The 14,221-nt window shown below is 44.5% G+C and overlaps 1 protein-coding gene across 3 annotated transcripts in view; it reads right to left on the reverse strand.

The window, feature by feature from the left end:
- The window catches only part of LOC147108739 (transcription elongation factor A protein 2-like), a 69,535-nt gene that overhangs the window by 19,103 nt on the left and 36,211 nt on the right, over positions 1-14,221 (reverse strand). For 2 of the 3 annotated variants that reach the window (XM_086005503.1, XM_086005501.1), the window contains exons 6-7: positions 8,514-8,570; positions 7,282-7,436 (exon numbers count right to left, since the gene is read on the reverse strand). In XM_086005503.1, coding sequence (XP_085861629.1) covers positions 7,282-7,436; positions 8,514-8,570 — 212 coding nt within the window. The remainder of the gene's footprint in view (positions 1-7,281; positions 7,437-8,513; positions 8,571-14,221) is intronic. The other variant, XM_086005502.1, reaches the window with a different exon arrangement.

A 14,221-nucleotide genomic window follows, 5' to 3' on the forward strand; every position in this document is an offset into this window, starting at 1 on the left:
GAGGTATGAGATATGCTGCAAGTATAACTGGCTGAATAAATGCAGGAGATTTAGCTTGGAGATTTTTGAGGTGTGGGAAAGTGGATGAAAATCAATGTTTCTGGTCAGACGTCCACATAAGAACAGACGGGTGATGTGAACATCAGTGTACAAATGTGGTGGCATCATCAGACACTAGCAGGATTCAAACTTTTTAGACCAGTACATTGAGGAGCTAACTAGGGAACAGGCCATCTTAGATTGGGTATTGTGCAATGAGAAGGGGTTAATTAATAATCTTGTTGTGCGGGGTCCTTTAGGGAAGAGTGGCCATAACATGATAGAATTCTTCATTAAGATGGAAAGTGAAGTAGTCCAATCTGAAACTAGGGTCCTAAATCTAAACAAAGGAAACTACAATGGTATGAGGAGTTAGTTGGCTATGATAGATTGGAGAGCTTCATTAAAAGGCATGACGGTGGATAGGCAATGGCTAACATTTAAGGAACGAATGCATGAATTGCAACAGTTATACATTTCTTTCTGGTGCAAAAACACAAAAGGAAAAGTGGCCCAACCATGGCTAACAAAAGAAATTAAGGATAGTATTAGATCCAAAGAGGAGTCATAAAGTTGCCAGAAAAAGTAGCAAGCCTGAGGATTGGGAGCAGTTTAGAGTTCAGCAAAAAAAGGACCAAGAGATTGATTAAGAGGGGAAAAATAGAGTATGAGAGTAAACTTGCAAGGAACATAAAAGTGGACTGTAAACGCTTCTACAAGTATGTAAAAAGAAAAAGATTAGTGAAGTTCCCTTACAGTCAGAAACGGGAGAATGTATAATGGGGAACAAGGAAATGGCACAGCAATTAAACAAATACTTTGGTTCTGTCATCACGGAAGAGGACACAAATAACTTCCCAGAAATGCTCGGGAACCAAAGGTCTAGTGAGAAGGAGGAATTAAAGGAAATTAGTATAAGTAAAAAAAAGTGCTGGAGAAATTAATGGGACTGAAAGCTGATAAATCCCCAGGGCCTAATAATCTGCATCCCAGAGTACTAAAAGAGGTAACCATGAAAATTGCGGATGCATTGGTTGTCATCTTCCAAAATTCTATAGATTATGGAACAGTTCCTGCAGATTGGAGGGTGGCAAATGTAACCTCACTATTTAAAAAAGGAGAGAGAAAACTGGGAACTACAGACCGGTTAGCCTAACATCAGTAGTAGGGAAAATGCTAGAGTCTATTATAAAGGATGTGATAACAGAACACTTAGAAAATATCAATGGGATTAGACAAAGTCAACATGGGTTTATGAAAGGGAAATCGTGTTTGACAAACCTACTGGAGTTCTTTGAGGATGTAACTGATAGAATAGATAAGGGAGAACCAGTGGATGTGGTGTATTTGGATTTTCAGAAGGCCTTTGATAAAGTCCCACATCATAAGAGGTTAGTGTGCAAAATTAAAGCACATGGGATTGGAGGTAATATACTGGCATGGATTGAAAATTGGTTAACAGACAAGAAACAGAGAGTGGGAATAAATGGATCTTTTTCGGGTGGCAGGCAGTGACTAGTGGGGTACCGCAGGGATCAGTGCGTGGGCCCCAGCTATTCACAATATGTATCAATGATTTGGATGAGGGAGCCAAATGTAATACTTCCAAGTTTATGACGACACAAAACTAGGTGGGATTGTGAGTTGTGAGGAGGATGCAGAGAGGCTTCAAGGGAATTTAGACAAGTTGAGAGAGTGGGCAAATACATGGCAGATGCAGTATAACGTGGATAAATGTGAAGTTATCCACTTCGGTATGAAAAGCAGAAAGATAGAGTATTATTTAAATGGTGATAGATTGGGAAATGCTGATGTACAAAGGGGCCTGGGTGTCCTTGTACACCAGTCACTGAAAGCAAACATGCAGGTGCAGCAAGCAGCTCGGAAGGCAAATGGTATGTTGGCCTTCATTGCAAGAGGATTGGAGTACAGGAGCAAGAATATCTTACTACAGTTGTACAGGGCCTTCGTGAGGCCACACCTGGAGTAGTGTGTGCAGTTTTGGTCTCCTTACCTAAGAAAGGATATTCTTGCCATAGAGGGAGTGCAGCAAAGGTTCACCAGACTGATTCCTGGGATGGCAGGACTGTCGTATGAGGAGAGAGTGGGTCGACTAGGCCTGTATTCACTAGAGTTTAGAAGAATGAGAGGGAATCTCATTGAAACATATAAAATTATGACAGGGCTAGACAGACTGGATGCAGAGAGGAGGTTTCCCCTGGCTGGGGGGGTCTAGAACGAGGGGTCACAGTCTCAGGATACGGGGTAGGACATTTAGGACTGAGATGAGGGGAAATGTCTTCACTCAGAGGGTGGTGAATCTGTGGAATTCTCTGCCACAGAAGGCTGTAGAGGCCAAGTCGCTGAATATATTTAAGAAGATAGATAGATTTCTAGACACAAAAGGCATCAAGGAGTATGGGGAGAGAGCGGGAATATGGTATTGAGATAGAGGATCAGCCACGATCATACTGAATGGCGGAGCAGGCTTGAAGGGCCAAATGGCCTACTCCTGCTCCTATTTTTCTATGTTTCTATGCTTATAGGTTTCAATACTTTTTCAATATGTGAGCTCCATTGTAATTAAATGACATATCTCAATCCAGAATGAGAACCAAGTTTTTCAAACCATTATTCCCGCTTTCTATTCTAGTTCCCACATAAAATTTATCACCAAAGTGAAAGCAAGTTCCTGTAAAGAACTGCATTGCTTAGGAATAGCAAGGGTATAATTTAACCTTTCTACACCTATTCAAGATAAATTAAATCTTAATTATGTTTCTACTTCACCTTAATCACACGGCAGCCACCTTTTAAATCACAATGAGGTCAGGGTTGCAAAATTCAAAATGGTGTCACCTCCAACATGCGTAGTGGGATCACTACATCTTTTGATTGTCACAGCCGATTTTCAAAGGAAAAACACACAGAAGAATTGAGATATTGGTAAGTATTTAGTGTATTTGCAATTTCCTTGCAGTAAGTTTTTCACTTCTGGTTTAGATGCGGTAGTAATCTAGCCCCATAATTTAAAGCATAATGGTTAGGCTGCTAAAAAATTCATCCTAGTTGGCAATTCCAAAGTATCTGGCTGTTGGCTTTGCTGCTTATAAGGAAATAAAACACAATGAGGGAGAAATTCCTTTATGTTTGTTTTCGGGCACAAAATGGTTGTCACACTCCGAGTGTGCACCAGAAGCCGGAGGCTCATCTGAAATTGGGCCTCGGGCTTCATTAAATAATTCTGTTGAGCTGTGGACACCAATCCGTCGTCCCGATGCAGCTCACCAGTTTTGAGGGAAGGAGAAATTGTGTATCGAGGTCATGAAACAGGCATTAGGCCCGTTTGTATAGGCTAATAAAGGAATAATTCCTGTTGCAGAAATTAATGGCACTAAAGAGTGAACAATCCCCAGGACCAGATGGTTTCCATCCCAGGGTTTTAAAAGAAGTAGGTGAGCACATTGCAGATGCCCTAACTATAATCTTCCAAAGTTCTTTTAATTCGGGAACCGTTCCTTTAGATTGGAAAATTGTGCATGTCACTCCGCTATTTAAGAAAGGCAAGAGGGGGCAACAAAGGGAATTATAGACTATATAGACTAGTTAGCCTAACATCTATTGTCGGAATTACTGGAGTCTATAATTAACAACAGAGTGACTGAACACCTTGAAAATTTTCAGCTGATCAGAGCGAGCCAACATGGCTTTGTAAAAAGGTCATGCCTGACGAACCGGACTGAATTTTTGAAGAGGTGACTAAAGTAGCGGACAGGGGAATGTATATGGATGGTATTTATATGGACTTCCAGAAGGCATTTGATAAAGTCCCTCATGGCTGTTAGCTAAAGTTGAAGCTCATAGAATTAAAGGCAAATTATTGACCTGGTTAGGAAATTGGCTGAGTGGCAAGAGACAGAGAGTAGGGATAATGGGCAGGTACTCTAATTGGCAGGATGTGACTAGCGGTGTCGCGCAAGGATCTGTGTTGGGGCCTCAACTAGTCACCGTATTTATTAACGACTTAGATGATAGAACAGAAAGTCATATATCCAAGTTTGCCAATGACACAAAGATAGGCGGCATTGTAAGCAGTGTAGGTGGAAGCATAAAATGACAAAGAGATATTAACAGATTAAGTGACTGGACAAAACTGTGGCAAATGGATTTCAATGTAGGCAAATATGAGGTCATCCACTTTGGACCTAAAAAGGATAGGACAGAGTACTTTTTAAATGGTGAAAAGCTAGAAACAGTGGAGATCCAGAGACTTGGGGGGAGGTCCATGTACATAGATCATTAAAATGTCACTGACAGGTACAGAAAACAATCAAAAGGCTAATGGAATGCTGACCCCGATATCTAGAGGGCTAGAATACAAGGGGGTAGAAGTTATGCTACAGCTATACAAAACCCTGGTTAGACCACACCTGGAGTACCTTGAGCAGTTCTGGACACCGCACCTTCGGAAAAATATATTGGCCTTGGAGGGACTGCAGCTAGATTTACCAGAATGATACCTGGACTCCCATGGGTTAAATTATGAGGAGAGATTACACAATCTAGGGTTGTATTCCCTGGAATTTAGAAGGTTACGGGGTAATTTAATCGAAGTTTTCAAGATTTTAAGAGGAACTGATAGGAGAGATGGAGAGAAACTATTTCCACTGGTTGAGGAGTCCGAGGGCACAGTCTAAAAATTAGAGCCAGACCTTTCAGGAGTGAAGTTAGGAAACACTTCTACATGCAAAGGGTGGTAGAAGCTTGGAACTCTCTTCTGCAAAGGGCAATTGATGCTAGATCAATTGTTCATTTTAAATCCGAGATCGATAGATTTTTGTTAACCAAAGATATTAATGAAAACGGGGCAAAAGCAGGTATTTGCAGTTAGGTCACATATCAGCCATGATCTCATTGAATGGCAGAACAGGCTCGAGGGGCCAAATGACATATTCCTGTTCCTATATATTGCCTGAACCAAGATGTCATCAGACGTAAATACAATAGCAAAATACTGCGGATGCTGGAAATCTGAGATAACAACAGAAAATGCTGGATACACTCAGCAGGCCAGGCAGCATCCGTGGAGAGAGAGAAAAATGAGTTAACGTTTCAGGTCTGGGACCCTTCATCAGAACTGGAAAAAGCTGGAGATGTAACAGATATTACTTTTGATGTCGTTCGGATGCAGGACATAACCATGCATAATTGGTGCTTTTCACCCCCCCCACGCTCCATTCAGCTGCTGAAAAATGGGTGCGACAGGGTCAAACTTTGCCCCAAATATTAAGACAATGAAAAAGCAGGTTTTATCCAAGTATCTGGCAATGGATTAACCTGCAATTGAATATGACTTGTATGGAGTGAACAGCTTCATAGTCTGAGTATGGGCATATTCAACACCTCAAATCCTATCTAGAGGGCAATCAAACAGCATGGTGCACCAGGAGCAAAGGTATAGGATAAAGGTAAAGAAAAAGCACAAAAGGACAACAGGTAGAGAAACTGTGATTAGTAGGAACTAAAAATATAAAAAACAAAGTAAAGCGTGGACTGCAAGACATGGGAGATATTCAGAATGTGAGCCTGAAGTATGTATGGTCTAGAAAAAAATGCCTTAATGAGTGTGTGTTTATTTTTTTGGGGGGGGGGGGATTAATTAAATGTAATGGCAAATTCAATATGCAAGCTAAGACCATTACAGTATAATTATGAAATAAATCTGTAAAGTATAAGGAAAGGAAAGGACTTGCATTTCTGAACTGTCTTTCACATCAGGACGTCCCAAATTCTGGGCCAATATGTTACTATTAGGAAACCACTATTAGTATACTATTTAAAGTGTGACAGCAACATCTAGTAGCAGATAATTAAAACAATATTTAATCATAATGCATCTTGTTTCTATAAAAAGATGAGCTAGATTAGTAGAATGGCATTGCTTGTCTGTAATTATCTTTGTGATATTAGATTAGAAAGGAAAGCAAAATCCATTGAAAAATATTCTTGATTTTTGGTGTCATATTTGACCCTGAAATGAGCTGCCGACCACATATCTGCGCCATAAATAAGATCGCATATTTCCACCTCTGTAACATTGCCCGACTTCACCCCAGCCTCAGTTCATCTGCTGCTGAAACCCTCAGCCATACCTTTGTTACCTCTAGACTTGACTATTCCAACACACTCCTGGCTGGCCTCCCATAGTCTTACCCTATGTAAACTTGAGGTCATCCAAAACTCTGCTGCCCGTGTCCTAACTCGCATAGTGGTTAGCACTGTTGCCTCACAGCACCAGAGACCCGGGTTCGAATCCGGCCTCGGGCGACTGTCTGTGTGGAGTTTGCACATTCTCCCCGTGTTTGCGTGGGTTTTCTCCGGGTGCTCCGGTTTCCTCCCACAGTCCAAAGATGTGCGGGTTAGGTTGATTGGCTATGATAAATTGACCCTTAGTGTTAGGGGGATTAAATACGTGGGGTTACAGGGATAGGGTGGGATATGTGTTGGTGTAGGGGTTACGGGGATCGGGTGGGATATGTGTCGGTGCAGGCTCGATGGGCCGAAATGGCCTCTATCTGCACTGTGGGGTTTCTGTGATTCTGTGAAGTCCCGTTCACCCATCACCCCTGTGCTCGCTGACCTACATTGGCTCCCAGTTAAGCAATGCCTCGATTTTAAAATTCTCATCCTTGTTTTCAAATCCCTCCATGGCCTTGCCCCTCCCTATCTCTGTAATTTCCTCCAGCCCCACAACCATTGGTGGCCGTGCCTTCAGCTGCCCATGCCCTCAGCTCTGGCCTTCCCTCCCTAAAATTCTACGACTCTCTACCTCTTTTTCCTACTTTAAGAAGCTCCTTAAAACCTACCTCTTTGACCGTCACCTGCCCTAATATCCCCTTATGTGGCTCGGAGTCCAATTTTTGTCTTATAATACTTGTGTGAAGCGCCTTGGGATGTTTTACTACATTAAAGGCGCTATATAAATACAAGTTGTTTTGTTGTTTGTACTATAGCTTGTGAATTTAAAGCTAGTGTGTTAAGACACTTTCTACAATTTTAGCTTCCTCTGTGGTAAGAAAAACTGTATTGAGTATTTTCAGCAAAGCTTATGTTGGCAGTAGTGGTTTGGTACATTGACTGTGGTAGACATCTTTGCATCATTAGAAGAGGGACTTTGATTTTGTCTACTTGGGAAATAAAACATTATAATGCTGAACAATCATAGTAATAATATAGCCTTACCTCAGCAGTCATTCTTGCAATCTGTTCTGCTGAAATATTTCCACAGAGAACATTCTTCCTTAAGTTGGGGTTCTTTGTGTCTTTTAGGTTAGCTATCCTGCTTCTCACTCGGTTTTTGTATTTCATATCTGTATTGCCCATCTCTTGGAATACAAGTATCAATTAAATTAAGGAGCCATAGCCAAAGTCCAGATATAACAATCAGTGAACCAGAACTTTCATTTTAGTTTAACTCTACTGCAATGGTGTCAAATTCCAAAGAATATTGGCCTATCTGAGATAGAATTAGTCACAGAAACCATTAAATCTCAGTTTATTCTATTATTTTGGCTTCGAAGACAAAGCATCTGTGACTATCCTTTCTGCTCTGACTCTTTTGCAGCTAAAGTTAATAAATGTCTTCAGAGGAGGTGGGGAATAAAAGCTGGAAATCACCACCCCCACAAAAAAAGCTTTACAATACATGTTGGCTGTAGCTCTGCATCCAGTATGTTTTCTAGAAATTAAATCCCTCAAGTATTATATTACCACCTCCACCCCACCTCCAACTTTGCAGAGGCTGACATAAAAAGCTAGTTTTTACATAAACCAGTCATTGGATTATATTATTGTTCTTTCACTTTGTATAGCAATCAACATCAAGGATCTGATCTTTAATGCTTACTTATACAGAAGGGAGACTGCAATCAACATATACTATGGGGACTCCAAAGAGACTACATCTTTATTGGATCCATTATAAATTTGTTGCTGCAAAAGAAACCAAAACTTCTCATTATTAATTTCTATACACACTTCTGTTAAATATCTAAATGTTATATTGTTGTGCTCATAAAGATGAGCAATATTAGTACTGGGGAATGGAGAAATTTTCCACTTCGAACACCCAATGTTAGCATCCAGCACTCCCAGCTCAGGTACAGAATGACAATACACAGTAAAGCCCTCACTGCTGTACTTCAACAATGTGCCTTAATCTTCACTTCAAAAGATAAATTCACTTCATCAGTCCACCTCCTGCACCAAATAACCTTACTGCCTTGTTAAGCGAGATTGCCAATCTAGTTCCAGTGAATTATGGACAGTTCTGAACTGTGGCTTCATGGCCACTACAGAAATGAAAGGACAGAATGTTACACTATGCCACTTAAACACCTAGCAAACAAATGTGTTTTCTAGAGGGCGGCTTATGGACATCATCGTACCAAAGATATTCACTTATAAAAGGATATTTTCTTCAATTTGTGCTGCCATATGGTCGCAGTCAGTCCCTATTGCAACATAATCATCTGCAATCAAGATGCAATTAAAGTCAGAAGCTGGATGTTCTGAACCTGTCCAATTCAGCAGTAAATACATAGAATCAAACAGCATAAGCAAGAGAAGTTGGTAAGTGCCAAATGGTCTTGCATCTAGGTCACATGGATACATTTTTTTTTAAGTGCAGATATATTGAGAAAATACTTGTCTTGCTTCACTCAGCAATCCTGTTAACACCTTTAATCCAAATATTCTTATAAATGATATGTTGCTGCTTCTTAATACTAGAATATTTCACTACGGTAATACACTTGTGTCTCTGAAGTACAGCTATTTGTATTGTTATTGCAAATTGTGTTGGCTAATAGGAGGATTAATTTAGAATGTCTGTTCTCACATCAGTCCAGATTCCTGCCTTTCTGTGTAGCCAAATAGATAAGGAAGCAGTGGGAAGTCAAAACTTTCAGCAGCCAACAATTTGTATTCATAGCCTTGTACAGCAACTTGCAAATATGCTTCTCAAAGTCCCATTAACAAATTATTATATAAATCCCATTATTTCAGATTTCCAGCATCCACAGTATTTTGCTTTTGCTTCTCAAAGAGGTTGATTACAGTGGAACATTTTAACATTCAATCACATTTTCAGTCCAAAAAATAACTCCAAAATAAAAATTATTGTAACACTGGTTTCCATCTGAAATGCGGTTACCTGTCTGTATTTTTGTATGCAAATCAATTTGCTAGTAGATTACTGAATTACTAATGATAACACATTTTGTTCTCTCTTCCAAATTCAAATGATATAATTGCTATTTTGTGGTTCTAAACTGTTAATGGGACTTTTGTACCCAAGTAAAACAATTGTAATGTTTTGTTCAGAACCAGAATCAGAATTTGTTCTTTCCCTCTACATTATGCAAACCTTTCAAAATGAGAGCAACATGGTATTTATAATGTTAGGTTACGGGATTTAGCAACAATATTGGGAAAGAGGAAAAAATAACAAAACTGCTTTCAGCTAATTGTTACTAAAATAAAGCACAAGAGTATCTTCATATTCCTCTTGCATGAATACAAAGATATCCTCACAACTCAAACATATATTGTACCAAGATTCACTCAGTAACTGAAATTTCATTGTCTGGATTTCTAAAGAACATCTTAGTAGTCTATATAAATAACTATACACTTTTGCAACAGTAATTTGCAGCAGTGAAGTCAAAAATATTAGAATGATCAGTTGTAGTTATTTAGCAAGTAAAATGGCTTAGAGAGCCTCCCATATACTAAGCATTTTTTGTCACTGGTTTCACATTTTCATCATAATTAAGAAAATATAGGAAAACTTAGCCTCTAGTACATTCTTCTAAGATAATTTTTTTTATAAGCAACTTGTGTTTATAACATCAGAAAAAGACCCAAGGCGCGTCACAGGAGCGTAATAAGACAAAAATTGGCATGGAGCCAAGGAAGGCGATATTAGGACAGGTGTCTAACTGCTAGGTCAAATAGGTTACGTTTTAAGGAGGGTCTTAAAGGAGGAGAGAGATGTGGAGAGACAGAGAGGTTTAGGGAGGGAATTCCAGAGCTTAGGGCCTAGCTGACTGAAGGCACGGCCACCAATAGTGGGGCAAAGGGAGTGGGGGATGCACAAAAGTCAAGTGTTGGAGAAACGTAGAGTTCTTGGAGGGTTGTAGGGCTGGAGGAGGTTACAGAGATAGGGAGAGGCAAGATGATGGAGGGATTTGACACAAGATGAGAATGTTTTAATTGAGGCATTGGTGGACTGCAGGTCAGTGAACCTGGTGCGGATTAGAATACGGGGACAAGAGTTTTGAATGAGCTCAAGTTTATGCAGGGTGGAAAATAGGAGGCCGGCTAGGAAAGTACTAGAATAGTCAAGTCTGGAGCATGGATGAGGGTTTCAGCAGCAGTAGATAAGTGGAGGCAGGGCGGAGGTGGACGATGTTGTCGTGGTGGAAGTAGGCAGTCTTGTGATGGAGAGGATATAGGGTCGGAAGCTCAGCTCAGGATCAAATAGGGCGCCAAGGTGGTGAACAGTCTGGTTCAGCCTGATACAGTGACCAGATAGGGAGATGGAATCGGTGGCTAGGGAACGGAAATTGTTTCCGGAAATGATGTGTCTTTCAGTGTGTTTTTGTACCAGCTGAGATGTATTACAGTGCCATCTCTGGCACAAGGAAGAACAGAAATTAAGAAAAAGCAAGATACTGTAGATGCTGGAAATCTCAACTAAAAACAGGAAATGGTGTAAACACTCAGCTGTTCAGGCAGCATCTGTGATGAGAACATACCTGAAACATTAACTTATCTGTTCTCCCCAGATACTGCCTGACTGACCTATGAGTGCTTCTGTTTTTAAGAACAGAAATTTGTAATAATTTTTTTAAGAGAAAACAGCACCACCCTGTGGAGAAACAAGAATTGCAGACACTGCAGCATTAACCATTGTCTCAATGGACTGAGAACATTACAGCATTACCAACTCAAGGATCTATAATTGCATATATACATTATGAGGCAGTACAGCATCTAATACAGTGCAGGTTACTAACCCTTGTAGCCTAATTGTTATCACAATCCACAGGGTTTAAGGGTGGGAGCCCAGAAAATAAGAGAAGCGAAGTGCCTGTAGGACCAGAGCAAATTGATGCCGTTTAGGATTTGATATTGGGAAAGGAGACCACTACAGGGGAGGTGGAAGTTTATAGGATACTTGGCTTATTACTTTAAAAAAAGTCTCTTGCATCGAGAAAGCACTGAATGTGCGGCACCCACTCCAGAAAGGTTATTTTATTCATTTTGCATTCGACAAACTTAAATTTTTTTTAAACTTACATCTGTATACAACTTCCTGTCTGCACCACTTGACTTCTTGTTGTTACGCCTGTCAACTTTCTCCCATTATAATTTCCTGTGCCCACATTTAGTATCTTCACCTGTGTAAATTGGTCACTCTGATTGTATGCTCAAAGGTCTGCCGATATCCATTTTCATAAAGCTGAATTGTCCCCTCAAGTGCTTTTTAAACTTTGTTTAAACTTTTTTTACACTGATTTATTGAACACTAGCTGGAGCGCCTGGCGGTGCCGAGGGTTTTTTGAGGGCATATAAATGAGTTTATCTGTCTGTCTGTCTGTGAAGAGAGAGAGAGAGAGAGAGAGAGGGAAAGAGAGAGAGAGGGAAGGAGAGAGAGAGAGAGAGGGAAGGAGAGAGAGAGAGGGAAGGAGAGAGAGAGGGAAGGCGAGAGAGGAGGAAGGGAGAGAGAGGAGAGAGAGGAGAGGGGGAAGGAGAGAGAGAGAGAGAGAGGGAAGGAGAGGGGGAAGGAAGGAGGAAGGAGAGAGAGAAGGAAGGAGAGAGAGAGGGAAGGAGAGAGAGAGGGAAGGAGAGAGAGAGGGAAGGAGAGAGAGAGAGGGAAGGAGAGAGAGGGAAGGAGAGAGAGAGAAGGAGAGAGAGAGAGTGAGGGAAGGAGATAAAGAGAGAAGACACCCGGGGAAGGGGCTGGACTCAGAGCCCGGCGGGTGAAGAAGGGCGGCCCGCCATTTTGAGAGGTCGGCGGGAAGTTTAAATTGTGGCAGCCGAAGAAGGCGAGCTCTCCCTCCCTCTCCCACCCCTTCACACTTTCCCTCCCTCACCCTGTCTCTCTGCCACTCTCTCTCTCCCCTCTCTCCCTGCTCCGCTCTCCCTCACTGCCCCTCCCTCCCTCCCTGCCACTCTCCCTCCCTCCCTCCCCCTCTCCCTCCCTCCCTCCCTGCCCCTCTCTCCCTGCCCCCTCCCCCTCCCTCCCTCCCTCCCCGTTTCTCCCTCCCGCCCTCCCCGCTCTCTCTCTCCCTCCCCGCTCTCTCTCCCTCCCCGCTCTCTCTCCCTCCCCGCTCTCTCTCCCTCCCCGCTCTCTCTCCCTCCCTGCTCTCTCTCCCTCCCCGCTCTCTCTCCCTCCCCGCTCTCTCCCTCCCCGCTCTCTCTCTCCCTCCCCGCTCTCTCTCTCCCTCCCCGCTCTCTCTCTCCCTCCCCGCTCTCTCTCCCTCCCCGCTCTCGCTCCCTCCCTCCCCGCTCTCTCTCCCTCCCTCCCCGCTCTCTCTCTCCCTCCCCCGCTCTCTCTCTCTCCCTCCCCGCTCGCTCTCTCCCTCCCCGCTCGCTCTCTCTCCCTCCCCGCTCTCTCTCTCTCCCTGCCCCGCTCGCTCTCTCCCTCCCCGCTCGCTCTCTCCCTCCCCCGCTCGCTCTCTCCCCCTCCCCGCTCGCTCTCTCCCTCCCCGCTCGCTCTCTCTCCCTGCCCCGCTCTCTCCTCTCCCTGCCCCGCTCTCTCTCCCTCCCCGCTCTCTCTCTCTCTCCCTCCCCACTCGCGCTCTCCCTCCCCGCTCTCTCTCCCTCCCGCTCTCTCTCCCTGCCCCGCTCTCTCTCTCCCTCCCCGCTCGCTCTCTCTCCCTCCCCGCTCGCTCTCTCTCCCTCCCCGCTCGCTCTCTCTCCCTCCCCGCTCGCTCTCTCTCCCGCCCCGCTCGCTCTCTCCCGCCCCGCTCTCTCTCTCCCTGCCCCGCTCTCTCTCCCTCCCCGCTCTCTCTCTCCCCGCTCGCGCTCTCCCTCCCCGCTCGCTCTCTCCCTCCCCGCTCGCTCTCTCCCTCCCCGCTCGCTCTCTCTCCCGCCCCGCTCGCTCCTCTCTCCCTCCCCGCTCTCTCCCTCCCCGCTCTCTCCCTCCCTCCCTCCCCGCTCCCTCCCTCCCCACTCTCTCTCTCTCTCCCTCCCCGCTCTCTCTCGCCCTCCCCGCTCTCTCTCTCGCCCTCCCCGCTCTCCCTCTCGCCCTCCCCACTCTCCCTCCCTCCCCTCTCTCTCTCTCCCCCCCTCGGACTCACCTCGGTACCAGAACGGAGTCAGTCCGACACCGGGAGGCCGGGTGCCCATCGCTCAGAAGCGAGCCCGGGGTTCCTCATGTTTAACCAGGCGGGCCTTTGGACCCGGTTGGCCGGGCAGCAGTCGAAGGCCTTTCGCTCCGGACTCCCGTGTCCGAGAGCCCGGCGGGTGAAGAAAGGCGGCCGCCATTTTGTGAGGTCGGCGGGAGAGAGAGAGGGGGGGGGGGGGAAGGAGAGAGAGAGCCGCCGCTCCTCCGGTCGATGTGTTGCAGGCCGACCCCTGATGAGCGCCCGATCCGCTGAGCCTGAGCCCTCGCCACTGCTCCCCTCCTCGCTGTCTCTCGGGCCACGTGGTTCTGTTTTCCCGCGCAGCCGGCCAGAGAGAAGAAAAACAAAAGAGATGAAGAGAGACGCGACTGAGTGAACGATCTAATTTAAAGCAGCCTCTCCCCCGCTAAAAGGTGAGAGCCGGAGGGAGATTTTGCGGGTGAAGAAGGGCGGCCGCCAGCGCTTCAGGCCCGGCTGGTCTTTAATGGCCGCCACTCACCTCAGCTCAGCTCCCGCTCGGCAGTTTGAAGGATTAGGTCCCGCCCACAAACGTCATGAAACGCCCCCCAATTGGTCAACCATCACGTCACTCAACGCTAATGAGCGGTAGGATTGGTCAACCGCTAATGAGCGGATTTTTGAACGTTTTTTGTATACTGTCCGAACAATTTTTGTCTGACCAAGAAGTAAAATACGCCTATGACACTCCCCTGATCATCAGCTTTCCTTTGATATAACATGTGTGTAGGTACACTCTATAACTTTGG

The sequence above is a fragment of the Somniosus microcephalus genome, chromosome 13, assembly GCF_052327205.1.
Source record: "Somniosus microcephalus isolate GS21.2 chromosome 13, FLI_Smic_1.0, whole genome shotgun sequence".
In the NCBI taxonomy this organism is placed as follows: domain Eukaryota; kingdom Metazoa; phylum Chordata; class Chondrichthyes; order Squaliformes; family Somniosidae; genus Somniosus; species Somniosus microcephalus.